This window comes from Eptesicus fuscus, chromosome 5, assembly GCF_027574615.1.
Source record: "Eptesicus fuscus isolate TK198812 chromosome 5, DD_ASM_mEF_20220401, whole genome shotgun sequence".
In the NCBI taxonomy this organism is placed as follows: domain Eukaryota; kingdom Metazoa; phylum Chordata; class Mammalia; order Chiroptera; family Vespertilionidae; genus Eptesicus; species Eptesicus fuscus.
The window spans coordinates 95444776-95468460 of NC_072477.1; the positions used below are offsets into that span (position 1 = coordinate 95444776).

A 23685-nucleotide genomic window follows, 5' to 3' on the forward strand; every position below is an offset into this window, starting at 1 on the left:
CAATTACTGTTTTTGTCTTGGGTAACATAATTGGCAAAATAGCCATCTATTTTAGAATTGTTAGTCCTCTAAATTGTGAAGAGTCTTCTCACTGTTTATAAACTAGGTTTTAATCTGATAAATATAATGGTTGGTACTTCAAACAAGTTTAAGACCATAGTGTGTAGTGAAAAAACATAAATGAGAAATCAGGAAATCCAAGGTTGATTTTTAGTTTTGTCACTAACTGTTCATCAACTTTGAACCTTCCTGTCTATAAAATGGGGATATTATGCCTCCTTAAGGCAGAGTTGTGAGGATGAGATGAGATATGTGTGTGGAAGTCCTTTGTAAACTGCAAAAAATTAGGCTTTTATTGTTATTACTACTAGTAGTAGTAAGGGTTTTTCTATTATAGATGAAAATTTGAATTGTGTATAACCCATATTGGCAACATTGGCAAAGTCTAGTTTTTAAGATATGTGAGAAGGTGGAAAATGTGGTGAATTTTCCCAGTTGCTTAGCATTAGTGAAATACAGTTTTGGCAGAGTAATTACTTTTTCCATCCTCAAATATTCTGTCTCCCTTTCCATACAAACTATGTGAGGCACGATGTCATATGTTTAAAACTTTTAACCAAAAAAGAAAGAAAGAAAGAAGTCTCACCTTCAAAACAAATAAACAAACTTTGGAGAGGTCTGTAGTCTTGAGTCTTAACATTTCACTGTCCGAAAGATTGTAAACATTACAAGGCCTTGGTGTGCCATGCCCATGATCTCATTGAGATTTTGGCTCCCCGTACATCACACCATGCACCTTAGGAAGTTCTTGGATCAGAGGCAGAGGCGATCACTTTTGTTATTTTTCCCAGTATGGTGCCAGTTCTGTGATTTACTGTGTCTACTGATAAACCAAAGAGAGAATCAGGAAAGTCCCTAGACTGTGAGGGTGAATTGATCTTATCAATTTAAATTCCATCTTACAAAGCTAATGCCCTTTTCTTTTTAATGTTTGTGACTGTGATTAAGTATCTTAAAATTATAGTCCCCTTATTCCTTTCATTTTTTCATAATACAACAAACATTTATTCAAAGTCCACTAAGTGATAGACACCAGATTATATTCCAAGGGAAAGTTAAAGAATAAGACCAGGGGTCTCTTTGGAAGAACTCACAAATTAATGGGAAAAGGACCCATAATAAAATAATTACAATATAATAAAAAAATGGCTATAGATAACTTTGGTATTAAATGAGCAATTCAGATTTTAGGATTAGTTTAGGATTTTAGCTCAACAATGTCATCAAGGATCCAGGCTAATTTTCCCCTTTCTGTTCTGCCAGTTTTAGTGGGGCCTGTGATTATTCCTTATTATAAATAGGAAAACTGTTCCAGAAGATTCTTAGTAGACACCATCTCAGAACTCACTGGCCACAATTGGGTCATATCTAGCCCCCTCTAAACAAATAATTGACAAAGGGAATGAGATTTTCAGAATATGCTTAGGCCAGTCAAGGATAATCTTTGGGGTAAAGGGCCACTTTCTCCTGATGCTTGTGCGTGACAGTTTGATCCAAAATAATCAAGGCTTGGCAAACACAGGCAGATGAGGAAATGGATTTTGTAGAAAACATATATAAGAATACAGAGGGAAGAGAATGACCAATACTGAAAAAGAGAATGGGAGGAAAAGCATGGAGGCGATGTTATTTAAACTACTGTTTTTTAAAATGTATTACAGAGATCCAACTAATGGTTGCCAGATGAGAGGGGGTTGGGAGACTGGGTGAAAAAAGTGAAAGAGATTAAGAAGTATTAATTGCCAGTTATAAAAATAGCATGTAAAATACAGCATAAAGAATATAGTCAATAATATTCTAGTAATTATGTATGGTGTTAGATGGGTCCTACACTTATTGGAGTGATCACTTCACAAGGTATATAAATGTTTAATCACTATGTTTTACACCTGCAACTAATATTATACACTAACTGTAATTGAAAAATAAATTTAAAAAAAAAAACATAAAAATAGTCTGGCCAGAGTGGCTCAGTTGGTTGAGGATCATCCTATGCATTGAAAGGTTGCCCATTTGATTCCCAGTCAGGTCACATAACTGAGTTGTGGGTTTGATCCTACATATGGAAGGCATCCAATGGATCTCTCTCTCTCTCTCTCTCTCTCTCTCTCTCTCTCTCTCTCTCTCTCTCTCTCCTTTTGTCTCTCTAAGCATGTCTTTAGAGACAAAAAAAGGATTAATTTTTTTAAATATATAAATATAAAAAGAACAAGCAATGGGGAAACAGATGGTTAAATTATTTTTGAAAGGAAGCTTATAGATATATCAAAGATAATAGAATTTCAGGTGCCATGATAGAGACATGTTTAAAGAGATACAGAGCTCAGTTTAATCTACTAGGGAAAAAAGTAATTCATAAGAGTTTGGCTGAGAAAGTAACCTTTGATTTTAGTACTGCCAAATAGAATAAAGAAGAAAGATAATAATGTAAAGGTGCATTTTTATGGGCTCTTAAAGAAAGTACATAAGAAAAAATCAGAGAGTTCAATTTATCCTTATATATTTCTGAAATTATCCATGCACTACCACAGTCTACAATCCTGTAGAATTTTTTTAACTTTAAAGTCCAAGAACCACTAAGTTGGTCTAATGGACAGAACAAAAACTGTGCCTACATGATCTTTGCGTGAAGATGATTCTGTTTTTAAAGTTACTTCTTGAATAGGAATACATAGAGAATTCTATTGTTTTTACTTGTCTGTAGGTTTTACTCTATCCTATCCTATATAATAAAAACCTAATATGCTAAGTGTACAGTCAATTGGTTGGCCGTTCAACCAAAGTGTAATATGCTAATGATATGCTAAAGCCTCTCGCTATGATGTGCACTGACCACCAGGGGGCAAACGCTCCGACCGGTAGGTTAGCTTGCTGCTGGGGTCCAGCTGATCATAACTGAGCGAGACAGGCCAAACATGCCCTGAGTTCTCCCACGGTCCCTCCCCGGTTAACCAACCTTCCACACATCTCCCCGACCCCAATCATGCACCAGTGGGATCCCTTGGCCTGGCCTATGCCCTCTCGCAATCCAGAACCCCTCAGGGGATGTTGGAGAGCCAGTTTCAGCCCTATCCCATAGGCCAGGCCGAGGGACCCCACTGGTGCACAAATTCATACACCGGGCCTCTAGTTGTAAAAGAAATCTCTATGGTCACTTAAAAACAGAGCTTCAAAATTTATGAAGTAAAAACTGATAGAACTGAAAGGAGAAATAGAAAGATCCACAGTTATAGTTGGAAATTTCAATACTTCTTTCTTTTCAGTCAATAGAAAATAAGTGAGGATATAGAAGACCTAAACAATTATACCAACCAACTTAAGCATTACTGATAATTATTAAACACTAGAGGCCCGGCGCATGAAATTCATGCACGGGTAGGGTCCGTAGGCCTGGCTGGCAATCAGGACTGATCAGAGCCGATCGGGGCCTTCTGGCTGCCAGCCGGGGCCTTCCTTCATTCCACACCACTCCGTGGTGGTCAGCGCATGTCATAGTGAGCAATCGAACTCCTGGACTTCCGGTTGAACTCCCAAGGGGACACTTTCCATATTAGCCTTTTATATATATAGATTCCACCCAACAACATCGGAATACACATTCTTTTAAAGTGCATTTGGGACATTCACCAAGCTGGACCATATTCTGAGCTATAAAGCAAACCTTAAGAGATCATAAAAATTAAAATTATATCAGTTCTTTGACCATAATAAAATTAAACTAGAGAAAGAAGAGCAAATAAATCCCAAAATAGACAGAAGAAAGGAAATAATAGTTACGAGAAAATATTAATTAAATTAAAAGCAGAAAAAACAAAAGAAAAAAGTAAAAGGCTGGTTCTTGGGGGGAAAATCAATAAAATTGATATAGCTCTATTTACTTTGATCTAGATAAAAAGAGAGAAGATACAAATTACCAATACCAGGGATCAACATTATAGACCCTAGAAATACTAAAAGGATAATAAGTAGATGTTATGAACTCAATAGTAAGCCACTCCTACTTACTCAAAAAAATTTATGCTCAGAAAAAAAAAAGCCTGTACATGAAAATTTATAGAGGATCCTATATAATAAAGAGCTAAGATGCTAATTAGACTCAACAGCAGAACGACCATTCGTATGACCTTCTGGATGAAGCCTGGGCTGCGAGGGCCAAGCCCTTTGCACGAATTTTGTGCATCGGGCCTCTACTTTATTCATAATTTCAAAAATCTGGAAATAAATGAAATATTCTTCATCTAGTAAATAGATGTAATTTAGCAATAAAAATGGATAGAATACTGATTATAGTCTTTTTCTATTGCTCATGCTACATGCAATTACATGGATTAATTTCAAATGTGTTAGAGGCCAGATTCAAAAGGCTTCATACTATAATCACTCTATCTATGAGATATTCTGGAAAAGGCAAAAATATAGGGACAGAAAGCAGATAAAAACTTTCCAGGGACTGGGAATAGGAAGAAGTATTAAAAGTTCAGTCAGTTTTCAGGGCTGAGTAGGAGTTTAGAAGGGCATCAGTTAAAGATATAAAACAATGACACTTTAGGGAATAACAATAATCTAGAAGTTGGAGTATGGTGTATGCAAAAGAGTATACTGGGAAATAAGAGGATGAGGTTGGGGCAGAGAGGGAAATGATTTAGACCTTATCCTGAAGATAATGAAGCACCACCCATGGTTGCAGTTTCAATTCCCAGTCAGAGCACATACCTAGGTTTCGGGTTCCATCCCTGGTTGGGATATGAATGGAAGTCAACCCATCAATGTTTCTCACATTGATGCTTCTTTCTGTCTCTCCCTTCCTCTCTCTCTAGAACTGAAAAGCATGTCTTCAGGTGAGGAAAGAAAGAGAGAGAGAGAGAGAGGGAGAGAGAGAGAGAGAGAGAGAGAGAGAGAGAGAGAGAGAGAGAAAATGAAGCACCAATAGAGGATTATAAGAAATCAGCAGCCAACTTTTGTCAATGTCTTTCTAGTCTTTTTGGAGGTCTGACACTCATTCTCAAGCAGATTCCTCAGGAAAGGCCTGGGTTAACAGCATTCACTGAAGTCTTCCATGTTTACAATAGTTTTATACTTAAAGGTTATTTTGGCTGGATATTAGAATCTTGACTCACATTAAGTAGCTTACACATGTTATCCCTTACCCTGTGCATAAAATATTACTATTAAAGATCTAAGGATAATGTCATATTCTTTCCCTTAGAAGTAACGGTCTTTTTGCCTAGATGGCCATTTTTTTTTTCCTTTTTATCCAAGTCTACTAGTTGTACTAGAATGTCTTTATGTTAGCCCATTTTGGGTCAATTTTTTCCTAGTGTATAAGGTGACTTTTCAGTGTGTTTTAAGGTTTTATTAATTAAGAGGAGAGAGTTTTCTTGAATTATAATTTTTAAAATTTGCTCTGCTGTATTGTTTTGTTTCCTTCTTGGAGACTCTTACTATACATATGTTCGCTCTTCTCTGCCTACTTGTTCTCTTAAATATTTTGTTAGCTCTTTTTCCATTATTTTGGAGTTTTCACATCTGCTATTCATTTAAAGACTAGGGGTCCAGTGCACAAATTCATGCACCTTTAAAGGAACTGTGGGCTGCGAGACTGTGGTGGGCACAGGGGCAGGTCTCAGCCCATCCTCTGCACCTCCCCTGGCCCCTCCGGCCATGGCCCCTGGTCCCCCGTTTGCCTGCAGCCCCCTTCCCACCACTGTCGCTCCCACACACTGATGGTGCCAGCCCCGCTTGCACCCGCTGACAGCATGGAGCGATTGGGGCTGGTGCCAACAGTGGGTACAAGTGGGGCCAGCACCAGCAGTGGGTGTGAGAGGTGGCTGCTGGCCCCGATTGCCTCTCAGGAGCAGGGGGAGGTGGAGAAGCCTTGAGGGGCGATCAGGGCCAGCAGCTGCTGCTCACACCCGCTGACAGTGCCAAGCGATCGGGGCAGGTGCCGGGCGCCGGCAGCAGGTGTGAGTGCTCGGTGGGACCATGGCACGTGGCAGCAAAGAATTTCCAGTGACCACTAGAGGCTCGCCTGATGACAGCAACTGGCGCCCCGCCTTGGTCTGGCACTCCCACTCACCTGCTCCACAATCCCACCGTGGCCGATGCCCGCCATGTTCAGTGCTCTGCCACCTGCTGCCGATACCCACCATGTTCTGTGCGCACCCCCTGGTGGTCAGCACACATCATAGCGACCAGTTGTTTGGTTGTTCGGTTGTTCTGCTGTTTGGTCTATTTGCACATTAGGGTTTTATGTATATACTAGAGGCCCAATGCACGAAAATTCGTGCAAGAGTAGGCCTTCCTTCCTCCAGCTGCTGGCACTGGCTTCCCTCCAGCACCCGGGACCTGGGCTTCCCTCCTCTGGCTGCTGGCAGGCATCCGGGACCCGGGCTGGCTTCCCCCTGGCCCCGGCTTCATCAGGAAGGATGTCCGGAATGACATCTGGAAGACGTCCAGTCTAATTAGCATATTACCCTTTTATTATTATCCTATCTAATAAAAAGGTAATATGCTAATTGACCATCATGCCCTCACAAAGATGGTGCCCACAGCCAATAAGGAGGGAGTATGCTAATTGACTGCCATGCCCTCAAAGATGGCGGTGTCCGCAGTGAAAAGATGGCGGTGCCCAGTCCCCTCAGCCTCCCAGCCACTCAGGGCCAGCCTGAGGTGCAGGCAAACCTCAGATGTCAGCTGCCCAGCCACCCAGGGCCGGCCTGAGGGACAACCAAATGACTGAACAGCAGGCTGTGTGGGGTGACCAGATCAGCAGGGGGCGGGCATGAGGGGCAACCAGGCTAGCAGGGGGACAGTTTGGGGCAACCAGGCCGGCTGGGGGGCAGTTGAGGGGCAACCAGGCTGGCGGGGGGGGCAGTTGTGGGTGATAAAACTGGGAGGGGGCAGTGAGGGGTGACCAGGCTAGTGGGGGGGGGCAATTAGGGGCAACCAGGCCGACAGGGGGGGGCAGTTAGGGGTGACCAGGTCACAGGGGGGGGCCAGTTAGGAGCAACCAGGCCAGCAGGGGCAGTTGGGGTGACCTGGCCGGCAGGGGGGGCATTTTGGGGTGATCAAGCTGGCACACAGAGGCAGTTAGGGGCAACCAGGCAGGCAGACAGGTGAGCAATTAGGAGCTAGCTGTCCAGGATTGTGAGAGGGATGTCTGACTGCTGGTCTAGACTGGCAGTTGGACATCCTCCAAGGGGTCCCGGATTGGAGAGGGTGCAGGCTGGGCTGAGGGGACCCCCTCCATGCACGAATTTTGTGCACTGGGCCTCTAGTAGATAGATAATGCATATGTTGTTTATTCAACCTTGTGGTCCTCCTAGTTTACTGTTCATTTCCAAATGAATTTTTATTTCTAATTCTTTATGAATGTCTTTTACCTCTCTTTAAATTTTTTTACTAATCATGTAATTTATGAGCTTTAATAATTCTAATTTACATTTTCTTTCATTGCTTCTGTGATTCTTTCAGATTTTTTTTTTTTGTTATTGTTGTTAATCCTCACTCAAGGATATTTTTTCCATTAAATTTTAGAGGGAGTGCAAGGGAGTGGGGAGAGAGACATCAGTGTGAGAGACATCCCACACACAACTCAACCCGGGCCTAGGATCAAACCTACAACCCAGGATGTGCCCTTGACCAGGAATCCTACCCACAACTCTTTAGTGCGCAGGCCAACACTCCCACCACTGAACAACACTGGCCAGGATTCAGTTCATTTTTAAATTATAAGAACTGTATATGGAAATTGATTATAATATTTTTCTATTGCTCATGTTTAAATGAAATGAGTTTTCATGATCTTTTAGAGAGAGAGATGTGGGTCAGGGTAGCATTTCTAATTTCATTGTTCTCAGGATACCATTTCTGTTATTTTCACAGTGATGGAGAGTGGGTTCAGACACCTTTGCTCCCCTCCTCTTTTTTATCTGTACTCTCTCATCCTTCATCCCATTGTCCTAGTCTTGCTCAATTTGGATGCAACCCCCAGTAGTTTCTCTTTAGTACAGGGCTTTGTCTTAAGAGAGGGCTTCAGTTTGTAGTTTTAAGAATTCCCAGGACTCAGACCTACAGAATGTCCCAGCACCATCAGACCAGACTCTGAGAAGTTCATTCCCAGCGACTGTTGCTGTTGTGAGCTTCCCTCCACAGGTTCCAGCACTGTCTTAGAGCATGTGAATTTTGTAGTGGTTAGTAGTTTGTCCCAACCTGCTTGTATTTTGGGGTTGGTAGAGATTCCTTGTCACCTAGTATTGTTGTACACATTGTCCCCCCCCCCCTTTTTTTTTTTGCTATACTAGTTGCTTTTTAGGGAAAATACTATGCCACCATAACAAAGAGTGAGATCTTATCATTTGGGACAGCATGGGACCTAGAAGGTACTATGATAAGTGAAATAAATCAGTCAGAGAAAGACAAATACCATATGATTTCACTCATATGTGGAATCTAAACAACAAAATAAATGAACAAACAAAATAGAAGCAGAGTCATAGATGCAGAGAAAAGACTGATGGTTTCCAGAGGGGAGGAAGGTTGGGGGGCCAGCAAAAAAGGTGAAGGGATTAAGAAGTACAAATTGGTAGTTACAGAATAGTTATGGGGATGTAAAGTACAGCAAAAGGAATATAGTCAATAATATTGTAATAATTATGTATGGTGCCTGGTGGGTGCTTGAAATGTCAGGGTGATCAATTTATAAGAGTATATTATTGTCTAGCCACTATGCAGTACACCTGAAACTAATAGAAAATAATATTGAATGTCATCTGTAATTTTTAAAAATAAAAAAACTATGCCACCATCGTCTTTCCAGAATTTCTCTAGTTTTCTTGAGAAAAAAATTATTCAGTAATACCATAATTGACAAATGTATTAAATTACTGACACATAACATCTCTTAGAAAAGTTGAGCTTTTGGGCTACACTTTTGAAGTTCCCTGAAATTCTAAGAGTCCTTGTTTTTGCTTTTGAATTTACATGTGCATCAACTTCATTTAGACCAACTATGAGGTTAGAATTCACATAATCATAATATTGGAGAGTGGCTTTGGGATCAGGCACATCTGGATTTGAATCTTCTGCCAGTTATCATTTTTCTTTTTACAATAAGTTGGATTAAATTACATTCTTTTGATGTGACTGCATCCTAATACATAGAAGTATAAAAAGGTGACAATGTAGAAAACAGTCGAAAATATATTAATTTATTTTGCATTACATAAAAAAATGTACTGTGCAATTTTAGAAAAAAATGCAATTAAATACTATCATTAATATATCATAATTTAGAAGTGTGTCCTATCAAAAATTGTATTTAAATTTGACATTGAGAACAAGTTCAACAATATTGCTGACATCATTTCCCATAGTAATTGGGAGAAAGCAGGTTGTGGGAAAAGATTCTTCGCCCTTACACTTGGGAAGACCCTGGCGTGGTTCTTCCTTCACCATTTACTAGAAGCTTAGGTTTTTTGTTGTGCCCTCAGTGAAAGTTTCCTTTTATATCTGCAAATTTGTATATAATCAAATTTAAGGAATGTTAATTGAGCATATATACTTACTGCCAGAAACTGGCATAGGCACTGGACATACATCAGTGAATAAGAGAGGGTTTCTACACTCCTGAAACTTACAGTTCAAGGTAAAAGCAAACAATCAAGCGACTATTGCATAGATTGGTAAGTGCTAGTTTGATATAGAAGAATCAGATAGGAACAGCTTAACCCAGACTTAAGTTTCAGAAAAGACTTCCTGAAGAAAATGGTACCTTAGTTAGTAGCTGAGGCTGTGTAGAATTCCCAAGCTAATGGGAAAGGAGCCAAAAAGGGTATGTGCAAAGGCATGGAGACATGTGCAAGCAGCACATTTGAGGACATGAATGCACAAGCAGCGTTCCCAATGCAGGCTGAAGTTCAGGCTCACCAGGAGAGTTTTTAGAAACCCAGATGTTTTTTTATGGGCCCCACCCCAGACTTAATAAATCACATTCTTGGGGAATGAGTGCCAGGATTCTGGTTATTAGCTCCTGTGGGGAGCCACTGGCAGAGGGTGTGCGAGGGGCATTGGAGAAGGGGAATCAAGGCAGGTAAAGCAAGGCAGGGAAGCCCAGGACACACTATGAAGGGCTTGGAAGCCATGTGTGGGTTTGAGTTTTACCCTCAGGGCAGGGGGAGCTGTGGAAGGAGCAGACAGCTATGGGATGAGATGATCAGATTTATGATGTATAAAGATCACTAAGTTTACTAAAACATGACCCCGGTGTTTATGAAGGACACAATCTAGTTTATGAGGTGCAACATCTTTGAACCTCAGTTGTTGTTTTTTTAATAATATATTTTATTGATTTTTTACAGAGAGGAAGGGAGAGGGATAGAGAGTTAGAAACATTGATGAGAGAGAAACATCAACCAGCTGCCTCCTGCACACTCCCCACTGGGGATGTGCCCACAACCAAGGTACATGCCCTTGACCGGAATCGAACCTGGGACCATTGAGTCCGCAGGCCGACGCTCTATCCACTGAGCCAAACTGGCCAGGGCTAAACCTCAGTTTTAAAATATGAAATGGAAACAACACCTACTTAGCATGTTCATTTTGAGGTTTAACTGAGATAATTTGTGTAAAGTGCCTGATATATATTTAGAACTCAAAAGATGTTAATTTCTATAATTTGAGAAATAATTAATGGATATTACACAGCCACCATCATACATCAGGGGAAGTGGGTTTCTATTCAGCCATTTGTTTTCCATTTCCTCTGTAAAATTATTTTTCTCTGCCCACACCTAGAACACTGGAACAGTGCCACTTCTCTCTCACTCTTCACTCTTTCACATTCTTAACTTCAGTTAGAACCTTTAAGCGGTTGACTTCCTAGTCTACATATCTAGTCTTGGTTTTCTTTACTGAGCTCCACCCCCATATATCCACTTGACTCTTGGATGTCTCCACGTAAATACTTTTGGGCACCTAATCCAAATTAGGTGTTCTTCCACCAACTATCACCCTTCCCTGCTCCAGAAAACAAAATAAAACCCTGCCTTTCCAACATTGGCGCCACTAGGTCAACCCAGAAATATGGGAATCATCATTGAATCACTTGTCTTTATCTTCTCTAATCAGTCCTCACAAATCCACACCCTTTTATCCAGGCTTAGACCTTTACCTTCGTCTTAACCAGGGGTGAGGAACCTTTTTCTGTCAAAAGCCATTTGGATAGTTATAACATCATTTGTGGGCCATACAAAATTATCAGTTTAAAAATTAGCCTGCTCTACTTAGTCAAACATTTAATTAACTCACCCCTAATGCCTTGGTAGGGCCGGACCAAATGATTTCCGGGGCCTGATATGGCCCACAGGCCAGACGTTCCCTACCCCTGATCTGAAGTATCCCTACCTCTTACCTGGATCAGTGAAACAGTCTCTGAGTCCCCAGCACCACTCTTTGCCCCACCTATAACCTTGCAATCCCGAGAGAGCTTCCAAGAAACAAAATTGATAAAATCCCCTCCCATCTCACACTACTCGACACTTAAACCTCTTTATTGGCTTTCACGTGCTCAGAAAAGGAACTCCAAGCTCTAACAAGGCTTATAAGACCTGTCAAGATCCCACCTCTTAAGTCTCATTTCCCCCCCATTCTTTCTTTCCTATTTTATGCTCTTACCATTGTGAACTAGAGAAAAGTCATCTCTCTCACTCTTAGATCTATATTTCATGATGATTGCTCCACCCACAACCCCCTTCGGGTGTCAGGCTTTAGCTTAACAAACATCCTCTTGGGAGGCAATCCTCCAGTCTTCACACCAGCCGAGATTCCCTCCTTGGATGCATTTGCAGTATCTTACCTCTTCTCCCTTAGAACTATTCACTAAACCTGTAATTTCTTAATGCCTGTGTTCCCCACAGATTGTAAGCAAAATGATGGCAGAAGGGTATACATAGTCAATCCATATTATTCACAGATTTGAATCACTCAGGCATTCACCTGTTTGCTAAACTTTTTGTGTGACTGCAAAATCAATATTCATGGCAGTTTCTTGGTCATTCTTGGAGAAATTTGAGTTGCCCAATACGCTGAGGTCAAACAAGATGATGCTCTGCCATCTTGTTTCAGCTTTCATAGTAAGCATCCATTTTGTAGTCTACTTAGTGTCACATTTTCCACATTTTTTTTATGACTTTACTGTTTTAAATGGCCCGCAAGAATAGTTCTAAATTGCTCTCTAGTGTTTCTAAGCACAAGAAGGCTGTAATGTGCCTTACAGAGAAAATACGTGTGCTAAATAAGCTTCATTTAAACATAGGTTATAGTGTGTTTCAATGTCAATGAATTAAGTCAAACCTCCGTCCATCACCATTTATCATCACTTACTAATATACCCTCCTTAACTCCCCCCACCACCCCTCCTCTTGGCAATCACCACACTGTTGTCTGTGTCTATGAGTTGTTTTTTTTTCTAATTTTTTGCTCAATTCCTCCACAGGCCCCCAAGTGAGCACCCCCCAATAGCTGTCAGCTTGCTCCCTATGAATCTGCCTCTATTTTGCTTGTTAGTTCATTTTGTTCAATACAGGGTACAGATGATGTGTTGTAGAATTGTGCACCTGAAACCTGTATAATTTTGTTACCCAGTGTCACCCCGATAAATTCAATAAAAAGGGAAAAGAACAATATATGAAATATGCCTTTAAACAGAAACACAGAGGCTGGCAGGAACCTAACGCTGTATTTCCCTTAGGAGCACTGGTTCAGTATTCACTAATTACACTTGTGATGATTTTAAAGAACATAACTGTTGCAAATTAGTATAAGATTCAACTGCATTTTGTTAAGTTCTAACTCATATAAGAGTTGTTCAATAAATATTCATTGAAACTGATTTATGTGTATGTATGTTTATATATACACATAATTTATATATAAACACATAGAAATTAGGTATAATATGGAAATAAATTAAACTGAATTTGTATTTTAATGGCATGGGTGTACTTCACAGCTTTACCATTACCTTTTGCTTTTAAAAATGCTAAATATTAGTTTATTATTGACTAGAGGCCCGGTGCAGAATTTGTGCATGGGTGAGTCCCTCGGCCTGGCTGGCAATTGGGGCCGATTGGGGCCGACCAGCGGGGGTAGGAGAGAGGGGCCGTGGGAGGTTGGCCGGCCAGGGGGAGGGACCGTGGAGATTGGCTGGCCAGGGGAAGGGGCCACAGGAGGTTGGCCAGCCACAGGAAGTTGGCTGTGGGAGTGCACTGAACCCCAGGGGGCAGCTCCTGCATTGAGCATTTGCTCCCTGGTGGTCAGTATGCATCATAGCAACTGGTCGACTGGTCATTCCTGTCATTAGGTTGTAATGGTTGCTTAGGCTTTTATATATATAGATACCTTTATTTATTTTTATTTTATAGGATGCTGGAGAAATGGTTCGTTCCTTTGTTGGTGGTTTGGAACTTGTTGTCAATTTACTGAAATCAGATAATAAAGAAGTTTTGGCAAGTGTATGTGCTGCTATTACCAATATAGCAAAAGATCAAGAAAATTTAGCTGTCATTACAGATCACGGAGTTGTCCCTTTATTGTCCAAACTAGCCAATACAGTAAGTAATGTATTTTTATTTTAAATGCATATTGTCATACGATGTCATGGTATAGAGGCAAAAGCAATGTGCTTTAAGGTCAGACACCTGGGTTTAAGTTTAATAACCATCAATTATTAGGTATGAGATTTGGCTTAGTTCATTTAATTTCTGAGACTAATACAGTGTTAAAATCCTTGTGAAATAAAGGCTGTTGTCACTGGTAAATAAAATGGTAACGAATATGTTCTTATAGAAATAGTAACTATCATTTCACATCATTATTAATATACTTAAGATAATTATTCATGCCAACTTTAGAAATTAAATGTGCCTCCCCCAGCTTAGCAGGCTTGGATCAGTGGCATTCTTGAGCTAGGAGACTTTGGCAGTCACTGTACTAGTTATTCAGAGCTGTGTCAGATAGAATAAACAGCCTTGAGAGGTAATGACTTCACCATTACCAGAGGTATTTGAGCATAGCTTGGACTACCACTTGGCAGAAAAGTCATGGAGATGAAATTCAATCATTGGAAGGATGCTTGGTCTAGAGGGCCTAATACTGAGTTCCTAAAAATATCCACCAGATTCAGGTAAGGACATCAAGTTGTTGCTTGAACAAGCGAACATTAAAATCAATAAAAAGAAAACTGTGTCCTTATGCACACAATTAATTAGACATTGGATATAATGGCATAAATAATACAGAAAGGAAATGGCAGACTCAAAATATGTCATTGTTTGCTACACTGTCTTCTCCCTCTTGGGAACCAAGGTATATTACTGATGAAGCAGTATTCCTAGGGTGATGAAGTATAATAATTCCACTTATCCCAGTTAAGCAAAATGCTCTCTTGAGAATGTCCTATATTCTCTAATTATATTTATTACTAAATGACTTGTGGATCTGTAATTCTGTATTGAGAATATTTACTCAAAAGGAAATTGAGCCTTGAGCAAATAATAATAATAATAATACCAGGTAAATAACTAATACCAGGTGATCAGGGAGGATCACTTTTGAGTTCACTGACAATGTTCAGTTCATAAAATGAGAATTTAGGATTAAAACATGGTCCATTGGTGACCCACCAAAATACTACTTCCCTTCAAGACAGCAGCTGAATATCTAGCTATCCATTCTCTCCTGACTCATTGGCATCTTAGTGGGTAATAAACATTTAGTGCATAAAATGATCTCACGGGATCATACCACCATTCATTTCCTTTATGCAGAATAACGATAAACTCAGGCATCATCTAGCAGAAGCCATTTCATGCTGCTGTATGTGGGGCAGAAACAGAGTGGCCTTTGGTGAAAACAAGGCAGTGGCTCCATTGGTGCGTTACCTGAAATCGAATGATGCCAATGTGCATCGAGCAACAGCTCAGGCCTTGTACCAACTCTCAGAGGATGCCGACAACTGCATCACCATGCATGAGAATGGCGCAGTCAAGGTACAGTTGGTTGGCTTTCTGGTTTCATACAAGTTAGGCAAATGTAGTCTGAAAGAAACTTAAGTAACATTAAGGTTTTACCGAAGGGGGTATTTGGACAAACAAAACTGCCTCCTTGTTGGATCATAGCTGCTGTTGAATCATATCATGGACTCTGCTGCAGAAGAGTTGCGTGGAGAGAGAATTTTTCTAATCAAAGAATATAAAGCATACCCAGTAAAATAAGTAATCATCCTGTAATTTGAACTTTATTAAAGAAAATATACAGTGTATGAACAACCAGTGGTATTTATAATTGTATTTAATATGTTACTTATTTAACACTTAAATAAATAATGAAATATAGGCACCAACTAAATGGCAATGGAGCTGACTGAAACGGCAACTAGTCTGCAGTTTGACAGTCTGAACCATAATGGGAAAGGACAATTCAAAGACATGCTTTTTTCAAAAATATATCTGTGTTTTAAATTCTCTTTTGCTTTTAACCAATATGCAAGTAGGAGAATTTCTGCACATAGATTGTAATGTATCTATGTGTTACATAGAAAAATGCCTAGAGCTTCTGACTGGAATCTTTTGATGACAATAAATATAAAAATACTTAAGAGTTCATGTACAGCTTACATGTATTAGAAAAAAAAATGATTTAATGTATTAGTTCTTTCCTATAGCTTGCTTCTTTCCTTATACAATATACTATTTATTATCTCAAATGGAGGCTATGACAACATATTTAAATTTTGAAATGCATGCCCAAAGTGGGCTTAATCTTTCAAACAAGAGTTAATAAAATTTCCAGTTAATCATATCTGGTCAAGTTTACACATGCCAAACATGAAACATCCTAGGAGGATTAGACTCTTACAATAACTATTGATAATTTTTTGAAGAAATTATTTTCATTTATCTTTCAAATCTATTGTAGTTTAACATGATGGTAATTTTTCTAAACTTAACCCCAATTTACATATAAGTGTGTCAAAATTTCCAACATAAATCTGACCGTATAGCACATAAGTTAAGTCAAATTAGTTTGTCCAAGCAAAAAACTGGCATAAAAAGCTCCTTTTAAACTAAGCACCAATTTTTCAAAGTAAATTATTACTAATTCCAAGTTGCTAACGAGTTATAAATGCTCTGACTTCTATATGATAATGGTCTTCATTATCACTTCAAAAATGAAGACATTTCTAATTTAAAAATTACTGTATGCATTCAATTTTTTTTCTTTATTGATTCAGGTATTACATATGTGTCCTTATCCTCCCATTGCCCCTGTCCCCGACTCATGCCCTCACCCCACTGGTCTCTGTGTCCATTGGTTAGGTTTATATGGATGTATACAAGTCCTTTGGTTGATCTCTTCCCCTAACTCCTACCGTCCCCTGCTTTCCCTCTGAGATTTGATGGTCTGATTGATGCTTCTCTGTCTCTGGATCTGTTTTTGTTCATCAGTTTATGTTGTTCATTATATTCCACGAATGAGTGAGATCATGTGATATTTATATTTCTCCAACGGACTTCTAATTATACTTCATCACCCTATTTCACTTAGCATAATGCTCTCCAGGTCTGTCCATGCTGTGGCAAATGGTAGGGCTTCCTTCCTTTTTACAGCAGCATAGTATTGCATTATGTAGATGTGCCACAGGTTTTTAATCCATTCATCTGCTGATGGGCACTTAGGCTGTTTCCAAATCTTAGCTACTGTAAATTGTGCTGCTATTTTTTTTTTTTTTTTTTGGTGCAGTGGTAAATGGGATTGTTTTTTTCAATCTCTCTTTCTGTAAGTTCACTATTGGTGTATAAAAATGCCATAGATTTCTTGGCATTAATTTTGTATCCTGCTACATTGCCAAATTCATTTATTAAGTCTAATAATTTTTTGATGGACTCTTTAGGGTTTTCTATGTCATCTGTAAATAATGACTGTTTTACATCTTCTTTTCCAATTTGGCTACACTTTATTTCTTCTTCTTGTCTAATTGCTGTGGCTAACACTTCCAGTACTAGGTCTAACAGGAGTGGTGAAAGTAGGCATCCCTGTCTTATTCCTGTTCTTAGGTGAAATCGTTTTAGTTTTTGCCCTTTAGGTATGATGTTGGCTGTAGGTTTGTCATATAAGGCTTTTATTATGTTGAGGTATGATCCCTCTATTCCCACTTTGCTGAGGGTTTTTATCAAGAAAGGGTGTTGGGTTTTGTCAAATGCTTTTTCTGCATCAATTGATATGACTATGTGATTTTTATCTCTCAATTTGTTTATGTGATGTATCATGTTTATTGATTTGTGGATATTGTACCATCCTTGCATCCTTGGGATAAATCCTACTTGGTCATGGTGTATGATCTTTCTGAAGTACTGCTAGATCCGATTGCTAGAATTTTGTTGAGGATATTGGCATCTATGTTCATGAGGGATATTGGCCTGTAATTCTCTTTCATTTTGTTGTCTTTATCTGATTTTGATATTAGGGTAATGTTGGTCTCATAGAATGAACTTGGAAGTGTTCCTTCCTCTTGAATTTTTTGGAATAGTCTGAGGAGGATAGGTTTTAGTTCTTCTTTGAATGTTTGGTAAAACTCCCCTGTGAAGCCATCTGGCCCCGGGCTTTTGTTTGCTGGAAGCTTTTTTATGACTGCTTCCATTTTCTCCATAGTTATAAGCCTATTGAGATTTTTAGATTCTTCCTGATTGAGTTTTGAGAGGTTGTATTTTTCTAGGAATATGTCCATTTCCTCTAGGTTGTCTAGTTTGTTGGAATAGAGTTGTTCATAGTATTGTTTTATAATCCTTTGTATTTCTGTAGGGTCTGTTGTTTTTTCTCTTCTTTCATTTCTGATTTTGTTTATTTGGATCCTCTCTCTTTGCTTCTTGGTGAGCCTGGCTAGAGTTTCATCAATCTTGTTTATCCTTTCAAAGAACCAGCTCTTGGTTTCATTGATATATTGTATTGTTGGTTGTTGTTTTTTTCTCGTCTCTATGTCATTTATTTCTGCTCTGATCTTTATTATCTTCTTCCTTCTGCTCTCTCTGGGCTTTTCTTGTTGTTCTCTTTCTAATTCTTTAAGTTGTAGAGGTAGATCATTTATTACTATTTTTTCTTGTTTTTTGAGGTCAGCCTGTAATGCTATGAACTTTCCTCTCAGGACTGCTTTCACTGTGTCCCATAGGTTTTGGATTGTTGTATCATCTTTGAATCATTTCCAAGATGTTTTTAATTTCTTCTTTGATCTCTTTGGTAACCCAATCATTGTTTAATAGCATGCTATTCAGCTTCCAAGTGTTTGAATTTTTTTATTGTTTTTATTGTAGTTTATTTCTAACATTATGCCATTGTGGTCTGAGAAGATGCTTGATATGATTTCAATCTTCTTGACTTTGGAGAGACTTTGCCTGTGACCCAATATGTGGTCTATCTTTGAAAATGTCCCATATGCACTTGAGAAGAATGTATATTCCGTGGTTTGGGGGTGAAATGTTCTAAAGATGTCAATTAAGTCCATATGATCTAGTGAGTCATTTAGAATCGCTGTTTGTTTGCTGATTTTTTTCTAGAGGATTTATCCAGTGATGTCCATGGGGTATTAAAGTCCCCTACTATGATTGTATTGTTGTTGATCTCTCTCTTGATATCTTGCATTCAATTCTTTAATAGGACATGTACAACCTAATATAAGTATACAGTTTGAAAAATGAAGCTATAGAATGTAATTAATTTGGTAAAGTATATGACATATAATACATGCTTAGACAATTGCCAGTTACTTTAAAAAGAGAATATCTCAGAAAAAAATTTTAAATGTAATAAAGTTTTCATGTTGCCATTCAATATACATATATGCCAGGTGTATGTGCAACTCTCAGTTATTTCTTCTAATGCAAGTCAGTAGATAGTCCAAATCATTATGAATTGTATTCTGTTATGAAAAATGTTGAAACTGTGTTCAGACACAGCTTATATGTGTTAGAAAAGGAAGGCAATAAGAATGATTAGGGTGAGGGGCAGGAACCAGAAAAGCAAAGAAAGGGTTTGCTTTCTTTGCAAAGCAAACCCTTTCTGGGTCATTTTATGGTGTCTTGAAGGGCTTTCTGTCTTGACTATTTGCATTCCTAACTGCTTGCTATTTCTACTGGAGATTAACTGTAAATAACAGGACTTGTTTTTCTTGTTTACTGTTACTTTGTGGAGGCAGGCCCTACAATGGGCTCTCCCTCTTGGGGCCATGGGAAAAACATAAGGACCTGTGTTTCCCTTTTCTGGTGTTCTTTAGGTAGAAAAACAAAGTGACATACTGGGTTTATGTAGAAAAAATGAGATTTGGTAGTTGCTTGGATCTGCAGAATAAAAGAAAAGGTTGAGTCAAAAATGACTTCAGATTATGGGCTAGACAAAGAGATAGTTTTTAGCCAAGATAATGCAAGAAAATAGTTAGCACAGTAGGGTGGTTAAAATACCTGCAGTGAACGTGTCACATTTCTGACACCAAATGCATATACACTTTATCCGCTATTTTGGCAAATCCCTGGCTGTTTTTATTCCTGATTGCTACTGAACCTTTCTAGTCAAATGCTTATAGTGTTATTTCACAGGTCTGCAAACATTCCTGCTGCAGCTGCTCATGAGCAATGTTGACAGGCTCTTTGACAATTACCAGACTCGTCTTGTCACCCTATTCATAAGTAATTTATTCCAGAGGTTGCTTCCTTCATTGTTCAATTTCCTCAACAGCAGTGGTGATGTCATGCAATGTATCTGACTCATAACAACTTATGTTTATTCTATAATAACAGTGAAGAAGCAGCATTGAGGGTCTGGAATAGATTGAGTTTAGTTTCTAATGTGTTCAATTTAAATGGTCAGTTTGAGTTTTGGGTCAGAGCAGTGCTATCCATTAAGAATGTATTAAATTTTCTAGTAGTCAAAATTTAAGATAAAAAGAAACAGGTAAAATTCATTTTAGTAATGTATTTTATTTAATCCAAAATATTATTTCAATATATAGTTAATATGAAAAATACTAATATTTTACTTTTTGTGTCTATATTAAGTCTTCAAAAAGTGTGTTTTATAATACATCTCAATTTGGAGCAGCTGTATTTCAAGTTCTCACCATTAGCTAGTGGTTTTTTTTTTTTTTTTATTGGACAGCAGAAGTCCAGGGACAAGAGAGGGGGAAATTCAGGAAGTATCAGTGAAGAGGTATGAAGCCACGAATGAGGGAGGATAAGATGTTTTTTGGCACAGAGTTTAGAGAAGCCTGAGAAATCTCTACATTTTTACTCACTGAGCATGTAAATTAGTACGAATAGCTGTCAGAATAAACTCAGGAAGTTACTAGGTTAACCAGGTGTTCTAGAAAGGAAGAGTGAGTTTCCAAAGAGTTTGTGTTCAAAAGCTGCTAAGCAGTCAACAAGGATTTCCTGACTCAGTTATGTTGAAAAATAATCCTTGTGTTTGAGCGTTGGCTAGTAAGAATCTCTTCTCGATGAACTAACAAATCCCCTGCTCTAGTAAATACAATGTGAAAGGAATAATTCAGTCCTTATTTCCTTTTTGATTATACACAGACCTCCTCAAAAGTATCAGCACAGGGTCTTGTATCACTACAAAACCTTGTGAATGTGGATGCAGAGCTATTAGTAACTTTATTGAAAATATGAGAAGTCTAGGAGATGGGAAAAACATAAGGACCCGTGTTTACTAATTATAACAAAACTGTAACATAGGAAAGTAATATCGGAGGGAAAGAAGTTGCAGGGAAAACTGAGCAAGACAAACCCTGTCCTAAGAAAACAAAAAACAAAAAAAGTGATCAAATAGAAAGATGATGAGCACCTATGGAAGACATTAAGCTCCCTTTTCCATGGTGACATTGGATTTGTTTTTGCAAATGTCTATACTGGGCAAATGAAAGCTATGTTATGGCCTATAACTTTCTGGAAAGCATGAAATTTAAGAAATTGCAGAAAATATAATCAGAAGTGGGTCCAGCAGTGACAGAGTGAGGGGAGAGCATTTCCATTTGGGTGGAACTGAAAGGGTTGCCTTGGCTGCCTCGCAGACTCAGCACGTGGAGTGGCATTCCAGAGAACCAGGAAGATGACCCCAGGAGCAAACACACACCATAGTTTTTAAAGTCTGGTATAGGAAAAGAAAATATCACTCAGATTTTTAAAGACTGAGGTCACCCAGGATTTCGGTGTCTATATGTAGTCTACATGCATACTTCATGTTTGCTTGAGCTATAACGTTTTCTATTCATTGTAACTCTTAATGTGCCTTTGTGGATTTGAGTACTTTCTTCACATTTCAGATATTTCCTGGAGTGCTGGGATTTGTCCACTTGGTGGGAATTAAATTACTTCTTGGAATATTAGGTATCAATGACTATATAATACTACATAGAGTCATATACAAACTTGTTTCTGATTATTATTAAAAAACAGACTTGTTTTGTCTGATTTGATTTTTTCTTTAAAGTGAGAAATAAATTTATGATTACTTAAGGGTTTCATTAAGTTAGATTTCAGTTTAACATGTTTAACTTAATATCAATACATATTTACACTAATAAAAGAGAAACATGCAAATTGACCATATCTCTGCTACAACCACAAGCCATGCCCACCAGCCAATTAGGAATGAGTATGCAAATTAACCCAACCAAGATGGCTGTGGCCACGGAGCAAGCAGGAAGCTTGGGTTTCCCTGGCAATGGAGGAAGCCAAGCTTCCCGCCCACTCTGGCAGGCCCTGGTCTCCGCTCAAGGCTACAAAGTTTCAATTATAGAAGATAAATAAATCTCTGATACCAGGGCCTCCGCTTGGGTCACCGGGGGCATGGCCAGCCTGCAAACCACCACAGACCCCTCGCCCAGGCCACCCCACGCCCCAAGGGAACCCCCCCCCTGATCCGGGACACCCTTCAGGGCAAACCAGCCAGCCCACACCTGTGCACCAGGCCTCTATCCTAACAAAAGAATAATATGCAAATTGACTGTCACTCCAACACACAAGATGGCTGCCCCCATGTGGTTAAATATGGCTGCCCCCATGTGGACACAAATGGCCACCACAAGATGGCCAGCAGGGGAGGGCAGTTGGGGGCGATCAGGCCAGCAGGGAAGGGAGGTTGGGGGGGACCCAGGCCTTCAGGGGAGGGCAGTTAGGGGTGACCAGGCCTGCAGGGGAGGGCAGTTAGGCATCAATCAGGCTGGCAGGGGAGTGGTTAGGGTGTGATCAGGCTGGCAGGCAGAAGCAGTTAGGGGCAATCAGGAAGGCAGGAAGGCAAACAGTTGGGAGCCAGCAGTCCTGGATTGTGAGAGAGATGTCCGACTGCCCACTTAGGCCCGATCCCACCCGGGGATCGGGCCTAAGTGGGCAGCCGGACATCCCTCGAGGGGTCCCAGATTGGAGAGGGTGCAGGCTGGGCTGAGGGACACACACACCCCCGTGCACAAATTTTGTGCACCGGGCCTCTAGTATCAAATATTTTCCTTATTTCATTTTTATTTTAACTTTAAATGTAATAGCTTTATTAATGTTACATACACATGCACATATTTAAAAGGTCAATTTTGATAACTTTTTACGCACACAGTAAAACCTCCTTCTTGCCCCTCTCTGTCCCTGAGCAACCACTGTCACTATAGATTAGTTTGCATTTTCTAGAATTGAATGTAACTTGGATCATATACTAGAAGTATGTACTTCTTTTTTGTTGTCTTCTTTAACTCAGCTTAATTATTTTCAATTCATCCATGCTCTTACATTTATCAATAGTGCACTCTTCTATTGCCAAGTAACATTCCATCACTGTTTGTTTATACTTTCATTGTTGATGGACATTTGGGTTATTTCCTATTTGGGGTTATCCTAATATATAAAAACCCTGGGTCTGTCATGACCAGAGGCTCGACCAACCAGAAGTCAGTCCTGCAGGCAGCGCTGGGTTGCCATGGTGACCCAGAACTGACTGCTGAGGGGGCTGTGAATCAGGCCTGGAGAGAGGCCTGAAGAGAGAAGCGGGGTCTGATCCATACCCTGTGTGGCAGCTGTTGATCAACACTTGCCTCTCTTTCTCTCCAGCCTGGGCCAGCAGCCTCACCTCCATTTCAAATTGGCCGGCAGAGGAAAGCAGTTGGGGGCGAGATCAGGTTTCAGGGGAGGGCAATTATGGGTGATCAGGAAGGCAGAGGCAGTTAGGAGCAATCAAACTGGCAGGGGAGGGCCGTTGGGGGCAACCAGGCTGGCAGGGGAGGGCAGTTGGGGGCAACCAGGCTGGCAGGGAAGGGCAGTTGGGGGTGAGATCAGGCTGGCAGGGGAGGGCAGTTTGGGGCAACCAGGCCAGCAGGAGAGGGCAGTTGGTGGCAAGATCAGGTTGGCAGGGGAGGGCCATTAGAGGTGAGATCTAGCCTGCAGGGGAGGACAGTTAGGGGCGAGATCAGGCCGGCAGGGGAGGGCAGTTAGGGGCAACCAGGCCGGCAGGGGAGGACAGTTGGTGGTGAGATCAGGTTGGTAGGGAGGGCATTTTGGGGCAACCAGGCCTAAAGGGGAGGGCAGTTGGGGGCGA

At 39.9% G+C, this 23685-nt stretch overlaps 1 protein-coding gene across 3 annotated transcripts in view; it reads left to right on the forward strand.

Annotated features, from left to right (window-relative positions):
• Positions 1-23685, forward strand: part of ODAD2 (outer dynein arm docking complex subunit 2) — a 208601-nt gene that overhangs the window by 138369 nt on the left and 46547 nt on the right. For all 3 annotated transcript variants that reach the window (XM_054716588.1, XM_008150416.3, XM_028158882.2), the window contains 2 exons: positions 13482-13670; positions 14886-15107. In XM_054716588.1, coding sequence (XP_054572563.1) covers positions 13482-13670; positions 14886-15107 — 411 coding nt within the window. The remainder of the gene's footprint in view (positions 1-13481; positions 13671-14885; positions 15108-23685) is intronic.